Here is a 25,129-nt window from a genome sequence, read left to right as displayed (position 1 = left end):
GCTCACCCAGCACAGTGGCCTCCCTGCCCCAGGGCCTCAGCTGTTGCTCCCAACCTAACAAGCATGTCACCACTTCAGCGAGTAACCTGTGGGGCTAGCTAGGTTCCTCCCAGCAGGTTCCAGCCCAGAGTCTCCTCCCAGACAGACTGTCCTCAGCCCTCACCTCCATCTCCTCCGTACCCCAACACCACCACACAGAACTCCCTGCACACTCTTTGGCACATTATCAACACCTGGCACTGTGTCTGGTTTCCTGTTTGCTGGTCTGTCTGTCTGTCTGTCTGTCTGTCCCACTAGAAGGGAACCCTGGAAAGCAGGATGACTCAACAGAGCTCTGGCACAGAGAACAAACACCTAGCTCACGGTAGGCACACTCTGAGTGAATGGCCTGTGGGATGGTGTATTGAAGGCTCCTGTGAAGGTCAGCTCAGTGATTGGACCACAGAGTGCACAGCAGGCTGAGGCAACAGAGTGTCACAGCGCCTATGGGCAGGGCCACCGACTCTCCCCAGCAGCCCCACAGCATGAGTGTCCTCAGGCTAATGCAAGAAACTGAGGCCCAGGGAGAATTCAGCGTGGCTGATGTCTGAATTCAGCATGGCCTGGGAGTGTAGGTCCCTTCCCGTCTGGGACATCTACCTCCTGAGATTCCTGAGACACCTGGTTCAGGCTGGGTGTATAGCCGGCTGGAGAGTGTGGCTTCCCAGCCTCACCCATCCCTGGAGAGACTCCAAGGGTCCCCTAAACCACAGGAAGTCCGGAGTTCCAAGTAGCCCCCAAAAAAGCGCTCTCTGGCTTGGGGCAGCAGTGATCTGAGCTCAGCCTGGGCTCCTGCTGTTCCAGCCTCTTCCTGAAGGCTGAAGAGACCTGATGGATTGTCCTGGTACATGCTTGGCCCAGGGGCCTGGGTTTAAGGTCTCTGTCCTTTCTCTTATACCAAGGTTGTTCCTAGCACTCAAGGTCCCAGCAGAAGTAGTCACCCACCTGCCTGCCCACTCAATGCCCACCTGCCTGCCCATCCACCTACCTACCTACCTACCTACCCACCTACTAACCCACACACTTACCCACCCTTCTGACAGTCCACCCAACCAGCCAGCCACCTGCTCCTCACCTGCCCCCTGGTCTATCTGTCTTCCAGCTAGCCCCTCCCCGCCACAGGAGGCCAGGCGGCACAGCCCTCCCTCATCTCCTGGTCAGACTCCAGCAGATTTGCAGGGCTGAGAGCAGCTGTCTCAGAGCTGTACCTGGGTTCATACACAATCGTTTAGCTTCTTGGAACCTCAGTGTTTTCATAGGCGAAGTGGGTATAAAGCAGATTGCTGCAGGGACTCTTAGAGAGGACTCCAATGGTCCAGGTATGGCCAGTTTCTCGGTGAACAGGAGCTATTGTTATTGCTGCTATTTAATTAGTAACCGATGGGAGGGGAAGGTCACCAGGCCCCACCTGGCTGATGTTTTGTTTCCTGCCGTCCCCTGTGCCTGCTTTTTTGCCCTCCCTGAAAGGCTGTGTGGGATTCTGCATTCAGTTTTATTCACAGTAAATTGGCCATTATCATGCGAATTTCCTTAATGTCTCTAAACATCATTTTAGCATCTACTGGGTTGTGAAGTTCCCTCGCGCTGGCATTAACTTAGTTCCCCACAGAGCGACATTTAAGATGGTTCACACTTTTTCTTTTTTTCTTTTGCTGTGACAACTAACAGTGACAGTGGGGGGGGGCAGGAAAACAAGGGGTGCACAAACACCTCACAGGCTCCGGCCTCTCCCTGACTTGAGTTCCTTCCTCCAGGTGGACTCCAGGCGGGAAGAAGCTGGAGCCTGAGGTCACAATCAGGCAGCTCCATGCACAGCTGCAGGGTCTGGTGGCACTACAGATGGCCTCATGACGCAACTCTGGGGCTTCATCTCTTTAATTGTCATGGTGTTATTATTAATCCATTCTGTTTCCTGTCTCTGTGAGCCTCCCATCTATTTTACTGTGCCTCTAAGACCGTTGATAATTGTCTCCGTTTCCATAAAGCAGCATTTATTTCTCAAACCTTGGTTCCTTGGGGTTCTCCTCTACCCCCTCTTACTGTTTACTGAAGACATTTTTAATTAACTTTCAGTCAAGTTGCTTTTCTGGAAAAAAAAAAAAAAAACAGGCTTGCCTTGGATGGCACAACTCAGGGTTTCCTATGCGTCTCCCACATGCGATGGGGTTTTACTTGTCCCATGCCAAGAGTGGCCAAGAAGAGAGTGGGAATTTGGGAGCCTCTTGTTAAATGGCAAACCAACTAACCAACCAAACAAACTGAGAAGCTGATGATTAAATACACTGTAATGGACAGGGAGAGGGTGGCCCTTCAAAACTCTACACTTCTTGTTGTTTCCATGTTGACTGTGACTGTCTCCTGAGTTAGGGAATGTATGTACTGGTACATCTTGTCTGTCCAGGAGATATCTGCGGGATGGGCTGGCTGGCCTAGGGCATCCCTTCTGCATTTAGTAATGATGAGCTGGGGTGTTTATACCTCAGAAGCAGGTGGCATATGCCTGTCCAGGATGCTGGGATTCAGCCAGTATAGGAGGACTCTGTTGGTCCCTGAGGACATGGTGTCCAGTGCTTGCCAACTCCTTCCTTGTCACTAGGCATTCGGACTCCAGTGCTGGAATGTTGTCTCCTCAAATAGCCTCACCTGCCCCTTGGGCTGTGACCTCTCTGGGGACAAACGTGTCTTTTCTGTTCATGTTAAAAAATAACACGTCTGCAGGGTTACCCCCAGACAGGCAGCTGATGGTCAGCACATGGGTCCTACCATAGTTCTAGAAAGTCAGTTCCTCAACTCCAGCCCATTCCAGGACATAGGAAACAGGGGAGAGTAGAATGTAGGGCTGGCCACTGGCTCTGTACTGCCATGTCTTTGGTCCCTGATAGGGCAATCATGGGTTCCTCTTTGCCAGCCTCACAGCTCCAGGCTGCCCCCATGCCAGCCTGGCTGGCGCCAAGGGTTCCAGTAGACATCACAGAATCCCCACTTGGACAACCAGTGCTTTTTGGAAGCTGCCTACCGGGTCCAAGGCCTGTGTTGAGGATTAGGAGTCAAGGGACAAAGAAGGTAGAGCTCAGAGCCTTCAGAAGCCACTGCCGACTCAGAGAAGGCCCACACTGACCTCCTCCTGCTTTGCTTGGAAAAATCAATGCCTTCTGTTGAGGGCGGGGAAGCCATGTTGAAGACCATTCCAGGGTGACCTTAGTGGAGCAGGGAGGTCACAGGTGCCTCTTCCAGCCTCAGTTCCCAGCAGACTGTAGGTCTGAAAGACCAGCAGCCTCTCAGCGGGCTGGGGGAGGGCAGCTCTGGGTCTGGATTCCCATGTCTTTGAGTAAGCCTCTACTTGCCCACACGGGGAGAGCAGGGACTTTGAGCGAGTGCAGACAGGTATGCTGGGAGCTTGGGAGCTTGGCAATATGACATCCATTTCTCAGCTGGCCTGCCTCACATAGGCCTGTACCCTGGTGTTGGGACCGAGGTGACCCAACCCACACACTTGTATGGAGCTTTCACTAAAGTGTCCTAATACAGAAATTGTGTAAGTAGAAATACCAGAGCGACGAGTCATTAACAAAGAGGCATTTCGTAAAGGCCAGGAGTGACCCTCCAAGAGGGGACATCTCTTCAGATCCATGACAGAGTCCATATTATCACCGTCTGAGCCCCAGCAACCTACTCATGAGGACCACAAGGAAGCCCACACCCACCTGTCTCCTCCCACTCATGTGAGTTGGAAGAAGGGTCACTGCCCCATCCCCCACCCCAGCTAGAAGTAGAGGACATCTTATGCCATTGCTCCTTCAGCCACATGGAGAAGAGACCTGGGGTTGGATTTGTTGCCGTCGTCGGCTTTGTCCCTGGGTCTCTGTACTCCAGGATCTACTTCCTCAGTCATGCCAGCTGCCATTGGCTGGGGTTCAGAAAGACTCGGCAGCTGGAGCTAGGTGTTCCGGGTCTGGGTGAGAAGAGCCAGGATGCACAGCTAGGCCAGGCCCACAGCCTCCAGTACTCAACACCCCCACCCCAGCCAAGTAACCACCTGACACTCTACTGGAGACTTATGGAGACAAGAGCCTCCTCCAATCCAGGGACCCTTGGCTTCTACTTACCAGGGGTCAGGCCTTGCTTCCTCTGCTCCTCCACCCGTGATCTCCTGACCTGAGCTGCCCAGTGGCCTCTCTAGGCATTTCCTGACCAATGCCCCTACAGTGAGGGAATGTGACTCCCCTATAAGACACCTTATTCTGTAGGATGGGATCAGGGGTCAGAGGATATATGGAGGGCTAGTTGACGCTCAGAGAGGCACTTCCAAGTCTCCCTCTTGTAATCATTGTGTCCCTGTGCCACTTTTGTGTTTCCAAGGACGCACGTCTTTGTTGCCTTGCAGAGCTCCAATCCAGATGGGTCCCGATCAATACACGCATGTAATGGACCGATACTCTGTCTTCCTAAAAGCCATTAGTCAGTCGATGGCAATAGTGTGTCTCCCAGCTGACAGCAGGAGGAGGGGGCAGAGCTCTTTGTGGTGCCTGGAGACAAGAGCAAAGAGTCCATTAGTCTGAGAAATCTGAGCCTCCACATGGGGGTTGGGGAGGCCAGTGCCACAATGGGCAGGTGGTGCTCAGGGGAGCAGTGGCTGAGGCCAGGGCAGGTGGGGGCTGCAAGGTCTGTTCTGGAGTGGATGGGACCTGAAAGAGGTGGGTGCAGGGCAGGCAAGAGAGCACAGCGACTCCAGAGATTTGGGCAAGGCAGGTAGGTCAGTGTACTGAAGATGGGGCACTCTGGGTCTCAGGAGAGAAGAGGCAGGATGGGATGGATCCTAAGTACAGGATAGGCTGCAGGTGAAAAAGAGGAAGATGTCCAAAGGACAGGTGGGTCTCCAGCAGGCATGGAGGCCCAGCAGGGAGGCTGGGTAGGTTACCACCCATGATAGATGGCTTGTCTCTGGCTGTCTTGGCAGCAGTGAACAAAGATGAGGAATATGTGTGTGTGTGTGTGTGTGTGTGTGTGTGTCCTGTGTCTATGTGTCTGTCTTTCTATGTGTCTTTCTGGTTGTGTCTGTCTCTCTGGGTGTGTCTGTCTCTGTGTGTCTGTGTCTGGGTATGTCTGTCTCTGTGTGTCTGTCTTTCTGTGTGTACATGTGTCTGTGTGTGTTCTGTGTCTATGTGTCTGTCTGTATTTCTGTGTGTGTGTCTATGTGTGTGTGTTCTGTCTCTCTGTGTGTGAGACTTTCTGTGTGTGTCTGTGTGTATGTGTGTCTGTGTGTGTGTGTGTGTGTGTATCTGTATGTGCATGTTCTCTGATTCATGGTTGAATGTGAACCAGCATGTGAGTGTGCTATGAGGTCCATGTGACGTGGTATGTCCTTGTGTACCATGCAGGAAGTGAATGTGTTCACATGCTGTGCTTGGGTTTGACCCTGGATAGAGTGTCTCTTCCGTACCCCACCCCTGTGAGAGAGTGGTAGGAGGGTGTCCTAGTTTGGTTTCTATTGTTGTGGTAAAACACTGACCAGAAGCAACTTGGGGAGGAAAGAGTTTATTTGGCTTGCAGGTTCCATCTACGGAAGCCGAAGCAGGGACTCAAGGAAGAAGGTTAAACCAGAGACTACAGGAGAATGTTCTTTGGTGGCTTGCTCCTAGCTTTCTTATACAGCCCAGGCTTATCTGCCTAGAGGTGACACCTCCCACAGTGGGCTGGGCCCACCCACAACAATTAGCAATAAAAAAATGCCCAACAGACATGCCCACAGGCTGCTCTGATCTGGACATTTCTTCAGCTGAGAGTTCTCCTTCCCAGGCTAGGTTTGTGTGAAGTTGACTGCTAAAGCTAACCATGATAGAGGGTCTGTGCCGGGCCTGGGTGACTAACAGGTTAGATCGCAGAAACCAGCAACACGTCCCAGTCTGCACCCAGGTTTAAAAGAATGCAAGTGAGACCAGAGGGACAGACAGCCATGGATAATCAGGGATGACACCCTAGGGGCCATAGACATATTCCACAAGACACAGGGCTGAAGACTGGGCTGCAGGTCAGGGCTGAGGATACACAATAGACCTGATCCCAACATTTAGTACTGCTCCCAGCCATAGCAAACTCCTATTCATCCCTCAGAACCTTGCTGAGGCCATTTCTTTGACGGAGTGATACTTCTGCAGACCCTCCTTTCCTGTGTCTGCTGCAGTAAGAGCCCTAACCATTAGGCCTGAACCTTGCCCAGGAGGAGAGCAGGGCATACCTGAATCGCCAGAGTCCATAGGGCCAGGGCAGAATCCTGGGCAGGAGTGGGCACCCTATTCTTCTCTCCACCCCTTCTCGCTGTTTGACTGTGAGCAGCCATGACCCTTCATGTTTGGGTTCCACCTTTCCACAGAGCCTCCTGACCTTCCCGGGTTGCCGGAGATGCTAATGGGACAAGAGTGGGTAAGTGGTTTGAAACCTTTGATGCAGGAGATGAAGGAGTCTTGATTCCCGTGGGGCGGGAGGTGGGCAGTTCCAGACAGAGGCCTTCGAGGGAAGGGCGGCACTGAGAGGCGGATGATGTAGAACACGGGTTTCCTGTTAAAGCGGCACCATCAATTATTGACCAGCGTGACATTAAAAATTAACGGGCAGGATGTGTGTGTTAAAAGGCCTGAGCCTCCCACAGCTGAGAGAGGAAGGTGACAGGGAGGAGGGGAGCAGGAAAGATTAGATTAAAGGAGCTCCAGAGCGCACAACCCACCTGTAGCCCCACTCCCAAGCCGTGCTGCCCACTACCCTGTGCCAAAGAAATGCCTGGCCCATCCCCACAGAGGCCCCCTGGCCAGTAGGACAAGGACGTTCCTTCAGCTTCCAGACAGCTTCCCTCTGATGGAAAGGACAGGGATCGTGTTAAAAGTCTTTTGTTTTGAAACAGAGTTTCATGTAGCCCAGGCTGGCCCTGGACTTCTGATCTTCCTGCCTTCCCATACCCACTCTATGATGTCCTAGGCATGGAACACGGGCCTTTATGCATGCTAGGCTAGCCCTCCACCAATCGATCCACACCTTCATTCTTCACAGTAGCACAGCGTTCTCAGGCGGACTCACTGGGCCCTCTCTGCTGACAGCATCATCCTCTGTGAGGCCACCCTGTTTCTCTGGGAGATCCAGTGGGGGGAGAACGGGAGCCAGACCCCAAGTGAGGAGAAGGAAAGGGATGCTACCTTACCCACCTCATGGTGGGAGTTCTTCCTGCCATTTAATACTACAGTAGTTCCAAAAGGTCGTGAGCACAGCCGAGGTCAGACAGCAAAGGAGGAGTTGGTCCCAAGAGGCCTCCATGTCCCCAGCACAGATGCGTGCAAGCCAGAGTCACTCTCCTGCACACCACCCTCACAAATTGTCTCTTATGCACTGAGGCCACAGCCAGAGTCTGTGTTGGGTCACACACACACACACACACACGCACATGCACACGCACACGCACACGCACACACGTCTGTTCCCCTCTAGAGCCTGTGTTGGAACCAATGGGTTACCCTACCTACCTCTTGCTGCTTGAACTTGGACCTGGAAGCTTGCTCCAGGAGCTTATGACTGCTAACTTGGAACTCTTGGAGTGAAGGTGGCGCCAGCCACTGGCTTCTGAAGGTCACTTCTGTCCTTCAGAGGCTCTCCCTACTTATATAGTACTCATGCTGAGCCCGGCTGAGCAGATCTGAGGGAGGAGGCTCGTGGAAGCAGGTGATAACAACTGGGAGGAAGGGAGGCAATGGCTTGTCCTGGGGGTTAGCCAGGACCTGGTCCACATGGCTAGTGGCCAAGCCAGTCCTCGATGACTACCCAAGACTTACTCACAACAAAGAAAGGACACAACACTGAGGTGCAGGGAGGTCGGGTGCAGAGGCAAGCTACAGACGCCTACAGTATGGGGCAGAGCTGAGTGACACAAGAGCCAAGGGACTCTGGAGCCCAGAGACCCCAGAGTCATGGGACCCTGGAACCCAGGGACTATAGAATTGAGAGACCCCAGAGCCATGGCATGTCTGACCCTAATATCAAGTTGGCATTTCTCCTCCTCAGGAGGCTATGAGGGGATGTCTCGAGGCCCTCGCTGGCCCACAGCCCTACCCATGGCAGCTGCTGTCTGACCTCTATTTCTGTTTCTTTAAAAATATATATATATAAATTTAATTTTTATGTGCTTAGCATAAGTCAGTGTACCATTTGCAAGGTTGTTTCTTGTTAGGCCAGTAGAGGGAGTTACATGCCCTGGAATTGAAGTTATAGGCATTTGTGAACTCCCTTGTAGGTACTGGGAATCAAATCTGGGCCCTCTGCAAGAGCAGCCAGTGCTCTTAACTGCTTCTGAGACCTTTTGTCTCTAACACTGTCCTCTCTGTGCTCGACTGACCATGCCTCTTGTTAGGATCCTGAACAGAATTCCCAGCACCAAGCTCCCTGACTTGTAAGGTAGAGCCACAGTTCCCGGGGATGGGGGCAGGGGACCTGTTTTGAGACCTTGCCTGCTTCTATCTACTTAGGGTGTGGCAGTCAGGGCAGTTGCGTGCTCAGCTCCCCTGCAGCTTAAGGATGGGTGTTGGCCTGCTCACATCTTCATCCAGCCCCAGTGAGAGCCTGTGGCATCTGAATGTGTTTTGCATCATTGCAGGAATAGCGCCTCCTACTGGAGACCTGCCACTTGCTGAGACCACATCTGATGCCCAGGCTGCCGCTGTGCCCTGGGACTGCATCCACTGCCACCACCACCCCATGGCTCTTCCAGCGTCCCTGCCTTCTACTCCCTTGTAAAACTTGCTTAACGCTGTCCCAACCATAGGGTTGCTGGGAGAACACCCCAGGAAATGTGTCACGGTCCTGCCCTGGCCCGGCATCCAGCCGGCGCTAAGTGGCTGTGAGCTATTGTCATCCCAAGAGCCGTGTCCACACTTCACCTGCAGTTAGTCAGAAGGCTTTTATCTCTCCTTTGCTTTTATTGTTCCAGACTCGCCTGGCATTCTGGAAGTGTTCATTACTATTCAAATTGCCAGGTGCTCTATCTCATTTCAACCAGGCTGCAGATGCTGGCCTAGCCTGCCTGCCAGCTGCACAGCTTCTTCTCTCATGCCCCCGCCCCTTGCCTGGCTCAAGTGCAGATTGGAGACAATGTTGCCCAGTGGCTAGTGGCACAGGCCAGATTCCAAACCCTAGCACTGGCTGGACATTGACCCTGGGCAAGTCAACAGTCCCCTTAGAGCCCAAAGTCCTTTCCTAGTAAAATTTGAAAGTGGGCTATTGAGGATGGAGAATACAGAGGAGAATTCTGAGAAGGCCTAGCCTGGAAGTGCCAGCACTGCCCAGCCTTAACTTGTCTTTCTTAGAATTTTCTAAAATCCCAGGGCCCTGAGATGGAGTCCAAGGACCTTCATCTAGAGTTGAGGTCTATAGCAGCTATTGTCTCTCCTACCAGATCTGCTATGGCTTTCTGGATATCTTCAACCAGGTTGGCTGTACCCCCAACCACCCATCACCCAGAATCAACCAACTTTCTGCTCAGGCCCCACTGAGCTGAGGACCAGGCCAGGTCTCCCAGGACCCAATTTTTTAATGCAGCCACACATAGCAGGAAATCCCCTGATTCTGTTTGGGGTTCTTGTTTTCTGTCTCAGCTCAGAGTCCTGGAGGGAGGCAGTGACCTGTGACTTAGTCCCATGATCCCAGCACTAACTCAAACAGGCTACAGAAGACACCATTAAGACAGGCTTCCAAAAGTCACGTGGGAGACAGTGGCATTGGCACCGAGTGAAGGAATGTGGCTGCCACTGGGCCTAGTTCTTCTAGGGCTGGAGCCAGTGAAGGTTTGGGGGCCAGCAAGACGTATAGTGAACAGGCGCTCCTGTGGGACAGGTGCCAGCAACCAATCAGGAACAGTTTCTTCATCCTGGGCTCTGTGTGACCAGCTGTGATCACTGTGAAAGTTCCTTCCAGAAAGTTAGGGCAATTCCAGACATCCTACCACACGTGGTCTCTGCTGTGGCTAATATCCAGCCTAGGCATGTCACTGTGGTCAACCATCTGCTGTGAAAAAGTCCTGCAGGCTTGGGGTGGCAACTAGTGGGTACCTGAGGCCCTAAGGTATTAAGTAACTTACTTGCCCAGAATCACATAGCATTTCTGAACCCAGGACTGCTTGATAGTCAGTAAAGCCCAGGTCCCTCTGCAGGGCTGTGGGATTTGGGTTAATATGTTACTGAGGCCTGTGGGAGGCAGGGAAGCTTGGATAAAGGACACCCAGTGAGGGTTCTTGATGGATGTGTAGGAGTTTCCCAGGTGAAAACAGGGAGGATATGTCTAGCATGTGGAACGTATCCTGGGACTTCTGGAGAGACTTTCAGAGCAGAAGCCACAAACCTGGAAGAGGAATAGAGTCCAACAGGGAGAGGCCCCTAAAATCTCAGCTCAGATATCAGGACTGAACCCATTGAGGAAGCCAGTATAGAATGGCTTTATTGACTTTTAAAACATTTCATTGTGTACAAGATATTATTTAAAATGCAGTCAGGTGGTGGGGAATGGGATTACCTGACTTCAGTCAGTAAAGTGCTTGCCATTCAAACATAAGGGCCCAAGTTCCATCCTCAGCACCCACGTTAAAAACCCAGGTGTGCAATGATACTCTGATATACCCATAGACCAAAGCCTAGCGTGATTATCATCGGAGAGGTTTCATCCAGAAACTGTGTGTGTGTGGGGAGGGAGGTGGAGAGATACCAGCAGCCAAACATTAGGCAGAGCTCAGGGGATCCTGCAGAAGAGGAAGAAGGATTGTAGAAGCCAGAGGGGTGGAGAACCCCAGGAGAATGAGGCCCACAGAATCAAGTCAGCAGAGCTCATAGGGGCTTACAGAGACTGAACTGACAATCAGGGAGTCTGTATGAGTCTCATCTAGGTCCTCTGCAAATATGCTATGGTCGTATAGCTTGGTGTTCTTGTGAGACTCCTAACAGTGGGAGTGGAAAGCTGTTTCTGACTCTGTTGCCTGTTCCCAGGCCCCTTTTCCTCCTACTGGATTGCCTCATCCAGCCTTAACATGAGGGTTGTGCCTAGTCTTAACGTAACTTGACATGCTGTGTGTGTTCAGTTGATATCCCTGGGAAGCCTGTCCTTTTCTGAAGGGAAACAGAGGAGGGGTAGATTTGGCCGGGGGGGGGGGGGTGAGAGGGGGCAGGGAGGGGCTGGGAGGAGAGGCAGGAGGGGAAACTGAGCCTGGGATGTGAGAGGGTGAGAGATTGAGTGAAAGTGGGAGAAAGAGGGAGGAAGAGGGAGAGAGAGGGGGGAGGGAGAGAGGAATCGAGGGGAGGGAGAGAGAGAGAGAGAGAGAGCGAGAGAGAGAGAGAGAGAAGGAGAGAGAGAGAAGGAGAGAGAGAGAAGGAGAGAGAGAGAGAGAGAGAGAGAGAGAGAGAGAGAGAGAGAGAGAGATCTATATTGAGACATGAGACTGTTGAAAATCAAGTCTTGCATCAATGGCCAGGCCAGCAGTTCAAGTAGAGAGACCCGAGGAGCAAAGGCCCTGAGGCAGAGGTACCCAGACACTGCAGAAGTAAGATGGCCCTGGTGTGTTTGAACTGTTTTGAAAGTGGGCTCAGTGGGCCTGGCAATGGATTGTACATCCTGGGAATGAACAACGGAAAGGAGGCGAGGGTGGAGCTGCAGGGATTAGAGAGGCCAGAACGGAGGGAGGAAGGAGCAGGTCTAACTTTAGAGGGATAGGTAGGAGTTTGGTGTGGGACCTGATAAAGGCAAGATGCCTGGGAACCATGGGGAGGGGGGATTCAAGGGGAGGCTGAGACCTCCATGCTGAGGTCTTACTCAGCCTGTATCAATGCCATGCAGGTCACTGTTAACCCCCTGGGAAGGAGACCTAGAAGTTTAGGACCTGGGGCAAGCTCAGCATCCTGGCCACTCTGGTTGCTGGTTGAGTTCCCGCCACACCCGGGTGTGGGAGTCAGTGCCTCTGAGCTGGGACAGCCTTCCACTGTGACCCCTGTTGCTTCACAGATTCTTCTCACCCTGTGAGTGACTAGAGGAACTGAGTGACATCACTGGATTAGGGCACAGGCATCTGTCCCATGGGTGTAGACCCTTCCACCTGATGTGGGATTTGAGTGTCCCTGCTGTGTGCTCCTTTGAGCCCTCTCTGAACTTGGCCCATGCAGTGAGTGAGGAATTGTAAAGAAATAGGCCTCTCCAGGCAGTCTGGGCTCTGATCCGCCCTGTCACCTACTGTAGATGCCTTTAATTTTAACAAGCTCTTTTGCATACTTCTTTCCCAGAGAGGCAGTTATGTCAGGGTGGCTTTCTCATAAAGCTGGGGCGAGTAGAACACTGTCTGTTGGGTCTGGCCCTCTTGGTTGGTTGGTTGGTTGGTTGGTTGGTTGGTTGGTTCACTCAGTTTAACCTGTAGTCTATGTGAGCTGTCCAACATCATGGCCCTGGGGGGGTTCAGTGTAGCCAAACCAACACCAAGCCCAGCTTAAGGAGAGACACATTGTAAATGACCTGGGCTGTCAGCAGCTGCCACAGAGGGAGCTGAGGGAGTCATGGTTTAACCTTGGCAGCCAACAGGTACCACTGGGGGAGAATGGACAGAGCATGCTGGGAGATGATATGTGTATCCTGTGTCCATAGTGACTGATAATGACAGATCACATGACATGGAGACCAGGATGCCCTGAGCCAGGCCTCGGCAAGCCAGGGACCACTACAGGACAGTTAAGGTTCCAGATGAGGGTTTGGCAATCAGGGGTACTGTGTGTCAGTTTGCTCAATGCTGTGACAAGACAGCTGACAAATGCCACTTGAGAGCAGAAGGGTTTATTCCATCATAGCAAGAAAGGCGTGGCAGTGGGAATGAAAGGTGGCTGGTTAGGCCACATCTAGTAAGGGAAAAGAGAGAGGGAGGGCTGCTCCTGTTCACCTCACCTTTGCGTTTTAGTCACCTAGGACCCCACCTATAGAATTGTGTCACTCACATTTAGGGCAACTGTTGCTACCTCAGTGAAGTTCATCTAGAAGCTTCCACACAGACAGGACCAGAAGTTTGTCTCCTAGGTCATTCGAGAGTCTATGAAGTTCCCAATGGGTGTTAATCATCACATGCACTAAAGGGATGAGTGTCAGCCCCAGCTGGGTCTGAAGGCAAGAGACCAACATTCCAGCCCAGAGACATTTGGCAGAGGTGATGTCCCCTCCCCAAGCCTCTGTGGAAGGGACACAGCTGGCCACAGTGACAAGCCCCTCCCCCTTCACTCATCTCCCATTCAAACACTAACCTCATCAGAGTTTCCTTTGAGAGGCAGAGCCTCAGTGGAACTAGGTAACTGGGGTTGGCCTCTACTTCCTGTCTGATGTCTCCCTCTTGATCCTCCCAGATCTGAGGCAGAAGCATCCTACTTCTGTGGGCTGTTGCCCAAAGCTGTTCCATCTGCCATGACCTTCTCTGCTATGATGGACTGTACCCTCAAACCATGGACCCAGATAAATCTGGTCCGTGTGGAAGACCAGTCACATAAATGTCACTGTGGGGAACGAAGAACCCCACTCATAATAACCACTAGTGACTGAGTAACAAAGACTGTTAGTTTATTTTGACTTCATGAATTCGGGCAGCAAAGGACTGTTTCTATAGCCCTGAACCCATGCCCTTCCCCCTTGTCCTCACTGGCCGAGTAATGGGTACACTGGCACATGTCACCATCCATCACTCACAAAGTCGGCGCATGCTTTATCTGTACATCCTACATGCCTATGGGGTCCATGACTTAGTCAACGTCTTTGAGTCATTGGGCAAGTTTGGCAGTTAGCAATTTTTTTTTTCTACTCTAAACTTTTAGCCTGGATGGGGAAGTTAGATGAACAGGTATTAGCAGGTCCAATACTTCTTGATCATGCGTAGCTGATCCCATGATCCTGATGGTCCATTTTCATTTTCATGTTTTACTTCTCACAGTCACTGAAACAGGAAAAGTAACGTTAGCCTGTGATGGCAAATTGTTGACTTGACACGCCCAGGAAGAGGGAAGGTGGGCTGAAGAATCACCTCCATCGTATTGGCTTGTGGCCATGTCTGTGAAGCATTTTGTTGATTGTCTATTGGTGTAGGATGGCCCAGCCCACTGTAGGTGATATCTCTCCTAGGCAGAGGGCCATGTGCTGAGTAAGGGAGGCAGCTGGAGGAGAGCCTGGAGCAACCACTAAGCAGTACTCTTTCTGTCTCAGGTTCCCACCTTGAGTTCCTGCCTTGGCTTTATTCCATGAGCAACTGTAACCTGTAAGCTAGAGATGAAGATGTCTGGGAGGGTTGGCCATCAGGGACCTGGGCAGCAGCAGCCTCAGAAACCAGAAAGAATCAGGAGAAAGAGCAGTAGCATCCTAGAGCAGGAGGTATCACTGAGGCAACACCACTAGGCCAGCACCAGGGTTAATAGTTGCTGACCACAGATTTTGCAGCATCTTCCTTTCCCAGCTACCATCATCCCTTTTGTCTCTCCTCACTTCCGCGAGGTGTTGGAATCCCCAGCTGTTCACATAGTCCATTGCTCTCTGAAGAGCCAACAGCTAGATTTACTTATGAGTGTCATCTTTGCACTGGTGTTTCTGTTTTAATCTTTCTTGCTTCCCGTGACTTCCTTGGTTTTGCTTGCTTTGTTTGCTTTTTGTCCTGTCTCTTCGAGTCTGGTGATCCACTTGTGTTTTTGTGTTTCTGAAGGGCTTATCTAAGGCTATGAAACCACCTCTCAGTACAGCTTTGGCTACACCACTCAAATTTGGAGATGTTACTTTCACTTTTGACCACTTTTGAAACTCCCATTTTTCTTACCTGGTGTTTTACAATTTTTATTCTTCACTCTCTCACTCATTTTTAAAAAATGTATTTATTTATTTTACATATGAGTACACTGTTACTCTCATCAGACACACCAGAAGAAGGCATCAGATTCCATTACAGATGTTTGTGAGCCACCATGTGGGTGTTGAGAATTGAACTCAGGACCTCTGGAAGAGCTGCCAGTGCTCTTAACCACTGAGCCATCTCTCCAGCCTCCTCACATTTTTTGACTCAGGAGTTATTTCAAAGAGTTTATAAAGTTTTCCACTGTAGACTTTATTTTGTCTTGTTGTTTTCCTCTGGCATGTGTGTTCACGTGTATATATGTGCATGTGTGTGCACATGCATGTGGAAGTTATAGGTAAAACCATGCATCTTCCCTAATCACTTCCCACCTTACTCTTTGAGATAGGGTCTCTCACTGAATCTGAAGCTCACCCATTTGGCTAGACCATTTGGCCAGCAAGCCGAAGGATTCTCCTGTCTGTCTCCTCAGTTCTGGGATTACATGAGTGTGCCATGGCACCTAGGTTTTTACATGGGTGCTGGGGCTCTGAACTCAGGTTCTTATGCTTGTATGGCAGGTATAGCACCAGCTAAGCACCAGCTAAGCCCCAGCTAAGCTCCAGCTGTTTGTTTGAGTCTTGCTGTGTAGCCCAGGCTGGCCTCAAACTGTGTTTTGAAAGCTGAGATTATAAGTGTGTATCACTTACACCTCTTACATCTGACCTGTGTTGTTTGTTCAAATTCTGTTGTGTTATGACCAGATAATGTTTTAATTTTGCTTTTGAAATTTAGACACTTTTTCAACAACACTTGAATAAAGGGTAGATTCCGTTTAATATACACATGTGTGAGGGTTGTGTATGTGTGTGTGTGTGTGAGAGAGAGAGAGAGAGAGAGAGAGAGAGAGAGAGAGAGAGAGAGAGAGATTCCCTTATGTAAATTGGCCACTCTGTATATAATGGAGGGAGAACTGGGGGTACCAATGATAGTCCATCTGCCTCTCTTTCCAAGCTGTTCCTGTGGAACAAATACCAAGGCTGTGTTGTGTTGTGCACAGGGATTCACTAGTGTCGGACTTTGATGGTAACTGGCCCTCCACCCTCACAATTGCCCTTGCTTCTCTTATTCTCTCTGCTTCTCCCCGCCCACCACCACCCAAACACCCATTTTGTTTTAGGTAGCCTAGAATTCCTACCACTCCTAGTTCATTCAGTGCTGAAGATGGACCCTCAAGACTATGTATCAGGAAAGCACTCAACAGGGCTTTACCCAACTTCACCTTTGTCTGCTGTTCGGACCGTGACCCTCAGTTCCTCCTGGTTTGCAACTGTGTGTCACCATGCATGCTTTCTTCTGAAATGAGGTAGAGTACACGGAGCAGAACTTAGCATCTGACCGTTCTGAAGCGTGGGCTCCAGCGGCTTGAAGTGTGGGCCTTTCTGAGTCACTTGGCCTGAAGTGAAATGTCTCTGCAATCCCCACTTTTTTAGCTAGTTTGTACGGCTCATTAATGTCTACTGCTGCAGCAAACACAGTCCCATTTCTGTCGTCCTGGTTTATGATACATTTTTTGCGTTTATAGCTTTGGTGGGGGCTGTCAATTTCCCCCATATGGCCTGGGTTTTCTTTGTTTTATTTTCCGTGTAAATGTCTTCTGATCACTTGGAAAGCTGTGTTTGGATGCCATGGTTACCTCCATAATTATAACGGGATGTGATGGGCTTAATCATTTATTTCTTGATACGGTGTTTCTTTTCTCCCCACAATGAACAATGTCATTACTCGCTGACTTAGCCTTCCTCTCCTCTTGTCTCCTAATCACCGGTTTCTTTTGTCCTCAGCATCTTCATACTTGTAATTTGACTTATACTTCTGAAGAATACTTCAGACCCCCAACTCTAAATGAGTCAGACCTGGTTTATCCAGACCGCCTCCTCCTCACCTAGTCCCTCCTACGGTCTGTTATTTATACCACTTCCCTGTTTTCATTCCCATTCTCTTGTGTTCTTGTCAGAACCCTTAAGCTTTTTCAAACATACTCCTAGAGCGAGAGCCTCCTCTGTGCCCCCTCACGTGCCCAAGCCTACCTGCTGGTGATTTATTTAAGAAGGGTTCATGGGGACAGAAATTCAAAACCATATCAAGCAAATCTTTCTGCTGACCTCCTGTTTGAAAGATGATTCCCTTGTCCAGGCTCTAAATTGCTTGGTTCATTCATGCATTTAACAAATATTTATTGGGTCCTACTGTATGCTAGTTGCCATCCTAGGCCCTGAAAGTACACGATAAGGAAACAGCGAACCACCTTGGCCCTCTTGTAACTGGGTAGACTTGTTTGACTTCCCTGTTCCAGTCACCCTGTCATGTGGTTACCCGCAAAGGTCTCTGGGAAGTCAGGGATCTGAAATTGGGTAGCTGCTTTTTCATTGTTGTTTGGGCTTTTTTAAAAAAAATTATTATTACATTCATTTCATTATTTCGTGTGTGTGTGTGTGTGTCTGTGTGTGTGTGTGTGTGTGCCCATGCGCACTGCAATCATGTGTGAAGGTCAGAGAATAACTTTTGCGAGTCGATTCTCCCTTTTACTGTGTGGGTTATCAGGTTTGGGGCAAGCACCATCACCACTGAGCCAGCTCACTTGTCCTTAGCACGGTGATCTGTGACACAGGCATAGATGAGTTTGTCCATGCTCCCTGTTGTCCTGCCTGCAGCCTGGCTCAGTCAGTCACGGCCCTCAGTCCTCAGTCATCAGGCCTCTCTTGCGTCCTTGCTCTTACACACGGGTCTTCTGTCTCATCTCCGGTCCAGGAAAGCCTTGGATTCCTTTCCGTGACTTTATCTGTCCCAAAGCCATGGAGACCCTTCCAAAGGTGTGAGTCCACAGGGCATAACAGGATGTTTAAAATTCATATGAATGGCATCTGTATTTGTTCTGAACAATTGTTAGCTCATTACACAAGGATCTATTCTCACCCAAATCAGAGTACTTTGGAAGGCAAAAGAGTATTTAAAAAAAAAAATAAGCTCAATGACAGGTGTTCACTGGAACTGTTTCAAGCCAAGATATATAAACAAGCTGTGGGACATGAATGTTACTGGCCTTATAAGTTGATCTGATGGCTTCAAGAGTGAGAATTGTATTTACCTTCGCAATCCTTGCTTTAATAAGAAGCCTGCTGGCTCTGTTGGATTTCCCAGATAGATTGTATACAGTTAATTGTGATTCGAGTCTTTGTATACAAAGTCCTGGCACTCCATATGTTTTTTCTTATCTTCTTGCACGGGCCAGGAGCTCTGGTATCCCATGGAACCTCAGCGTCACAGACTTTCTTGTGTCCAAAGTACAAATGCCATATGTTCTTGGCTTTTTCCTCACTCTAACGCTTGGTACTTCTTTCTTCCACTCTCTCCAGAAAACCCTTTTGCTGTGCCTCAGGATGGAGGAGGCTAAACCCAGAGCACCTGGTGCAGCCTCCAAGACCAGCTTCGACCAAGACACCAGGGAGAGCCGGGGCAGTGGCGTGGTAACAAAAGAGGAAATACCACCTGTGCCCAGAACCCCCTTCCGTGAACTTCTGAGATTAGGAGCAAACTCAGGGTCCGGGGACAGGGTGCAGGAAAGGGGCTCTGAGCCACCTGTCTGCAAGCAATAGTTCTCTCTGGGGCTGGTGGCTTCTGAGAAGAGACTTGGTGTGGACTGAGGTGACCAACACTAAGCTGCCCTGGCTGATCCCAGCCAGAGGGATTTGGGGCCGTGAGTTGTACCATGGTCCAAACACTGATGTTTCCCCTGCCTCCACTCCCTCCAATAGCGGCCCCCTTAGGCCTATCCGTGTCGGAATATTGAACTTGAGTGTGTGCGCGCACGTGTGTGATCAGGGTGTTTCTATATGTTCAGTCAGTTAGCTTTTAATTGAGCCCCATGGCCACTGGCTGCAGGTTCTCTGATGAGTACAAGTTGCCATGTGGCTGAGGAGTCATGCCCCTGTCCTTGTCTGAGGCCCAGGCCTCTTGCTGTGGCCAGCAACTGTGAGCCGGTGGAGTCCGTAGGCACAGGGCCCAGCCTTCCTGTGCCACAGGCAGTGGGGACTGGAGCAGACCAGGGACGGTTGGTTCTGATGGAATCCGTTCCCATAGCAGCAGTACAGAGGAAGCATCTTAACTGGCTTTGGGTAGCCTAGGTTGGATGTGCTGTGTGTGCCTTCACAGCCCCTGGGAGGTGGGGGTGCTAATGTCATTGGGAACAGTGCAGCTTGGGGAAGGGTGCCACATTCATACGGCAGGAAGGGATCTGCTCCACAGTTTAGTCCCGGGATGTCAGGAACCTGAGTCCAGATTTGGATTCCCAGGGTGTAACCGACTCCATAACCCAGGTCCCCCAGTGTGGTCACTGGAGCACGTGCCTGACATTTTCCCAGTGAGTGCAGCACCTCCACAGCCCAGGTCCTCTGCTATCATTGCCAGAGCCTCACCCACAAGCTCGCCCTAGCCACATGCCTGCTGTGCACCAGGCCAGGCAGCGATAAGGTCCAGAGGTGTGTGTGTGGGGGGGGGGGGCGCTCTGCGCTTTGCCCTGGAGTGCCACACCTTGGCGGGAGGAAACCACACAGCCAAAATGATGGGTCCTGTGGAAACTCAGAACAGAGGGTTCTGTGAATCTGTCCACTTAAAATGGTGGTTTCCAAGTAAGCCTGGGTGCCTGTGACATCTGCCCAAAGAACTCATCATCTCTGCTCCAAAGCCACACAAAAGGAAGGACATCCCCCAGAAGTGACTCTGTAAATCTCCAGAGGTCACACTGCCAATGTAGACACGGCCATCTCATCCCTGTGAAGGAGGCCAAAGTGTCCCCTCCCCTCAGCCCTGTGGCTCATTCTTCCTGAAGCTGCTTCCTTGCTTGGTCAGTGCTGTCCCCACAGGGTTGGTGACCTTCCCTCCCCCACACTGTGGAGAACAATAAGCAAGGGGCAGCAAGGAGGGACAAGCCAGCATGGGGGTGCCCGTGAAGACCACAGAGGTATATCGTGGAGGCCAAGTGGGGCTTGGGTGGTCAGAGATGTCAAAGCCGGGGTCTAAATGGAATCTAGAAAAGAGGAGTGTGCCCAGGCAAGCGGCAGCCAAGCCAAAGGCCACATGCCTGTCAGGTTCCTGGAAGTAAACAATCCAGGATGGCCAGGAGTGGCAGAGGTGAAGGGATAGATCCACGTGCTGATCTCTGTGGTGACCGTAATGGCGTACACACACAATGCTTCACCATTGATAATGCTGTGATCTAGGACACAAAGCTCTTTCCACTCTGGCTGGCTCTTCATTCTTCAGCCCACACGAGGGAGGGATGGCCCAATTTGTAGACATGGAAGCTGTCATTCTGATGGCTCTAGAGGCCTATTGGACCTTCTGGCCTCCGTCTCTGCACCCAGCCTGTTTTTCTCAGACACACTACTGTGTTCTGCACACACCCCGAAGAGCCTATGCTTGGATCTTGATTAAAGATGGGTGTGGATCCTCACCCACATCCTAGGGTATGGGGCAGCCATCGCCCTGGAGGGTTCTTAGCAGTGGACTGGCTGAATCAGGCCACACTTAAAGCCCCTAGGCAGAGCCTCTGCAGGGAAAAGGATCCTGGGATGCATAAGATAAAGATTCTGATAGCACATGAGCAGAGTGATCACAGGCCCTCCTGCCTCAGTTTCCCCAAAACTGAGAGAAAGGAGTCATACCAGGTGTTGAGGCAACTTCTGGTTTTGGGTGGCTCTGGGTGACACTCTTGCAGCTGCTTGCACAGGGCTTGGAGCTACTTCCTCTATGAAGCCTCCTTCCTCAGACACAGGAAGGGTCATGGCCATGCAGACAGCAGGATACTGGGTGGGCATGGAGGTCCCCATCAGAGGCCTCTTAGGGAATAGCTGAAGGTCCCCATGAAGCTTCTGGTTGGGGTCTGCTGGGATGCATCTCTCATGTATGTGTCTGAGGCTAAGAGTCTCGACACTGTCTAGGACACAGGAGTCCTCCTATCCACAGAGGACAACATAGCCTTTGATTTAGAAGTCCCTGGGCACTCTGCTCTCTCCCGGTTGGTTGACCCTGGCTCACCCCCTGGCTCACCCACCACCCAACCTCTCTGAGCCTCCTCTCTTCACTTGGCAAACAGGGGTTAGAGGTCAGGGTCTTACCCAATGCTGCCTCCAGAGCTACTGGAGGCAGGATCTACGGCCATGTGGGTGTGAGAGCCCAGGTGGGCTGCAGGACCCCAGGTGGCCATGATGAAAATCTGTCTCCTGCCCATGGTGTCTGTGGGTGACAGATGTGCCAATTAGTAGCATGTCCTAAAAGGACACAGAGTAGAGACAAGGTCCCGAACAGTTGTTGAGCTGTGTCTCTGCCAAGCTTCCCATTTGTCTCTTCCAGCTGCATCTGTCCTCATCTTCCCATGAGGCTGTAGTACAGGCCTGCAGCAACAAGTAGCCACAGGAAGCAGAGAAGCTGCAGACACTGTGTGCTCATGGAGGGGCATGGAATGTTCTCGTGTCTGCCTGATTTTTTCCCAGTGGGAACTCTATGTCCCTAGTGATCAGTGTTATGCCCTGTCCTGTGTGCTCTGGAGCCTCCATTCAGAACTCCTCCCTGGTTGGCTGGACTCACCAAGGAAATGGCTTGCTCATCCCATGTGGGAGTGGCCAAGCATCTGATGGTGACTGTAACCAGTGTGCAACAGGCCTTAATCCAAACAGGAGCACGTGTGCACACACACACAAACACACACACATGCACGCGTGTGCATACACACACACACACGCATACACACATACACACACACAAACATGCATACCCAGGAATCACACACATGTATACACACACATATGCATGTACCTGCACATGTGAACATAACTTATACTTGTTCATGTGTCCATACATGCAAATGCACACACACAATGTATACACATATGCACACATCCATGTGTGACATGATACACCTGTGAGTGTACTTTACACATGTTCAGTAATGAACACCTGTGAACATACACATGTATACTGAAAACAGATATAAGCACTTATGTATACATGCACACCCATGAATATCACATGCACATGTTCACACGTGTCCACAAATACATTCACACGCGGACACATGCACCCACACATGAACACACACATACAATGCTCTGAAAGAGGCTGTGAGAAGATCCTCCGGCTTCCAGACATTTCTTAGTGGCTTGTTTTAATTTTTCAATCTGGCTGCTTGGCTCCTACCAACGGGAATTGCTTGGGAGGTAAACATGAAATTCCCCAGGCATTTGGGCACAGGTGACAACCTGAGCGTTCTCCTGAGCCTTTCCTGTGTATGCGAAGGAGCGGTGCCAGCACACCGTCCGCCGGGAGCTCTGCTGGGGCAGCGGCAGCCTCAGGCTGAGTCACACAGCTCATTGTGTGTGTACGTATGCCAGTGTCTGCCTGGTCAGAGGACTGTGAGGAGATGATGTCCTGAGGGCAAAGCTGGTGTTCTGTACCCTCTAGAAAACGAGGCTTCGTGCCTACCATGTGTCGGTATCACCATGGTTTCCTGCCCCTTCCGCAGTCTCAACAATGTGCCTGCACTTCATGGCTGTGGTTGGATTGATTGACAGCTGAGGCCATCAGCACAGGGACAAGTACTACCCCCCATGCTGCTCAAATCCACATCTGTTCAGCTGACACTTGCTGAGCAGCTCCGGCCGCCCCTGCTGTGTCGTTGGCACCCACCTGAAACCACCCGCTCTTGTGCAGACACAGGTGTTGTATCAGAAAACATGCAGTGGTCCCCTGACAGGTTGGTAGTCTACCATTGCTGACCTGACTCTGTGCCTAACAGAAACACTCCCACCTCCCCCTCAAAAAATACAGAACATTTCTCTGTCCCTCCCACAAAAGTGGCCTTGGAGGTGGCATTGCCTGTCCCACTCCACCCTGTTTCCAGTCCAGACTCCTGCCAGGTAGTTGGTGCTAGCAATGCTTGATGAGTGAATGGATTTAACCATGAGTCAGTTACTCGGTGGTTAACACTCCTATCTTTACGTCAAAGCCCTAACCCGTTTACCCTTGAGAAACTAGAATTGTCCTCTAAAAACATACAGAGTCCCCTTGCAGTTAGCGTCAACTGTAAATTAAGCATGGGGCTAGCAGCTAGAGTCATGGGGCCACCGTGGCCTCCTATTTGGTTACAGCTAGTACCTGACTAGTGTGAGCTTTTAGGCCCGTGTCTTGGTTTCTCACATCCAGTCTCTTTCCATTTCCCCCCACTGTCTGTGTTCAAGCTAGGGGGAAATGTCCCCTTCTAATACCCACAGGTGAGCATATGGGCGACGTGCAATAACTAACAAAGCTGCAGGGCCAGAGCCCAGTCACCCTAGAGAGGCAAGAGACCTTCCTGCAAAGGACTTGCTCCTCCCTGGGTCAATGGGACAAAGCAGGTAGACAGGATGGAGCAGGGAGGTATCTCTGTGCTAGAAATGCCAGGCTTGTGTTGAGCAGGCACGGGGGTCTCTCTCAGAGCCCACGACCAGAACAACCAAAAAAAACAAAAAAACAAAAAACAAAACTGGTTTCGATATTCTCCCCCTTCCTAATCTGATGTAATAACGGTGTGTTTTACACTGAAGCTGTCTTGCTGCGTTTGTCTTTCTATATAGTGGTTTTTATAACGACGTCCTTAGTTTTAATAAAGGAGAAATCAAGTCAACTGTTTTCCCTGGTTGAAGCTGGTTTTGATGTTTCAAAACAGATGCCCGGGAACCCGGCAGTGTAACTTGTTCCCATGGGCTGAGGAGGGAGAGGATTGGGCCCTGGGGGCTCAGCTGAGGGGTGGGGGGAAGTCATAGATCCATCGTGAAGAACTCAAGGTTTGTTCAAGGTCAAGGGTCAAAAGTAAGGCCAGGTAGACGCTGTCCTGAGTGGGTGCAGCCTGAGTTGCATAAGGAGGAGGGTGACAGCCAGATAAGGCTTAGGAGCTTGGGTGTGACTGTCCTGATAGCCTGGGTACCCTGCTGGGGGAGCCTAGGTATGGCTGTCCTCATGCCCTCCTGGGTCCTTTCCTGGGAACAGCTGAGCTTCTCAGGAGAAGACAATGCATCTTCTCTGCTGCAGTCCCCAGGCCAGGGCACGGGCTGCACACAGGAGCACAGCCTCACCCACCCACACCAGCGCTCCTCCAGGTGAACACAGTATGCTCCTTGTGTGTCTGGAGAAGGGACAGAGTAACCTTCCTCAGTAAGCATTGGTTTCCTGAAGAACTGCTGTTCGTTCCTTTGATCCCTCACATGGAAGACACCAGACACTCTTAGCCTTGGAAGTCTCAAGCCCTGGGAATGCAGCTGAGTGACATGGGGCATGGGCAGTAAGCTGGGTGCAGACTTAGGGTAGGAGAGACTTCACTGGTGTATCCTCTGGGGCATCTAATGGGTCTTGAACTTGAAAAGACAGCCTAGCCCGGTCTCCTGGTAGCCAAATGGTGACCGTGGACACTAAAGACACACTGGCTTCCCTCGTGGTCCTTGAGTCCTGGGACAGGCTGGGTGCTTCCCTGAGGAGGGGAGTAGCAGCCCAGGTCCCCAAGGGAGGTACTTACATGCAGCGACCAGACCAAAAGACTGTTTTAGACTGTCATCCCTAATCCACACAGGTGTTAGCCTGTCCTGCCTGCATCAGGTCCTGGCTATGGGGGTACTTCTGCCCCTCCATTTCCTCTCCTCTCTCTAGTGGAAGATTTTCTTCATCTTCCTTATTGGACCATAATTATTAGTGCTCACCAAGGGGACAGGAGCTTGCCAGCTAGCCTTGCCTGGGTCACTTAGACACACCCTCCACCCCAGAGAACATTTGGTCCTCAATGGTTCCAGGGATGGGAGATGATGGAGGGGAAACTGAGAAGACAGCACAGGGTGAGGCCAGGCTGCCCGGCATTGAACTAGGGATCGCTATGGACCCCAAAGGCTGGTCCCCAGGAATTAGCATTCATGAGCCCTCACAGCTCATCCCCCAGTTCCCAAACCTGAGTCAACTGCTTCTAGTCCCCCGGGCAACGGGTTTCAATAAATGAGATTAAACAAATATGTGTTTTCGCCACAGTCATGCTTCTCACTCTTTACTCAAACACACTGACAGCCTGACCACACACAGCCTTGGAGGTGTCGCAGCAACTTTGTCCCTGTCTTAGGGTTTTACTGCTGTGAACAGACACCATGACCAAGGCATTCCTTTTAA

At 51.0% G+C, this 25,129-nt stretch overlaps 1 protein-coding gene across 5 annotated transcripts in view; it reads left to right on the top strand.

Moving 5' to 3' along the window:
* Shisal1 (shisa like 1) overlaps window positions 1–23,609 on the top strand; it is a 67,792-nt gene extending 44,183 nt beyond the window's left edge. For all 5 annotated transcript variants that reach the window (XM_034517343.2, XM_034517345.2, XM_076911781.1 and 2 more), the window contains exon 5: window positions 18,307–23,609. In XM_034517343.2, coding sequence (XP_034373234.1) covers window position 18,307 — 1 coding nt within the window. In that variant the 3' untranslated portion in view covers window positions 18,308–23,609. The remainder of the gene's footprint in view (window positions 1–18,306) is intronic.
* The last annotated feature ends 1,520 nt before the right edge of the window (window positions 23,610–25,129 follow it).

The sequence above is a fragment of the Arvicanthis niloticus genome, chromosome 13 (genome assembly GCF_011762505.2).
Source record: "Arvicanthis niloticus isolate mArvNil1 chromosome 13, mArvNil1.pat.X, whole genome shotgun sequence".
Taxonomy (NCBI): Eukaryota; Metazoa; Chordata; class Mammalia; order Rodentia; family Muridae; genus Arvicanthis; species Arvicanthis niloticus.
Note: the sequence above shows the minus strand (reverse complement) of the source record. Positions and strands in the feature narration are given on the sequence as shown.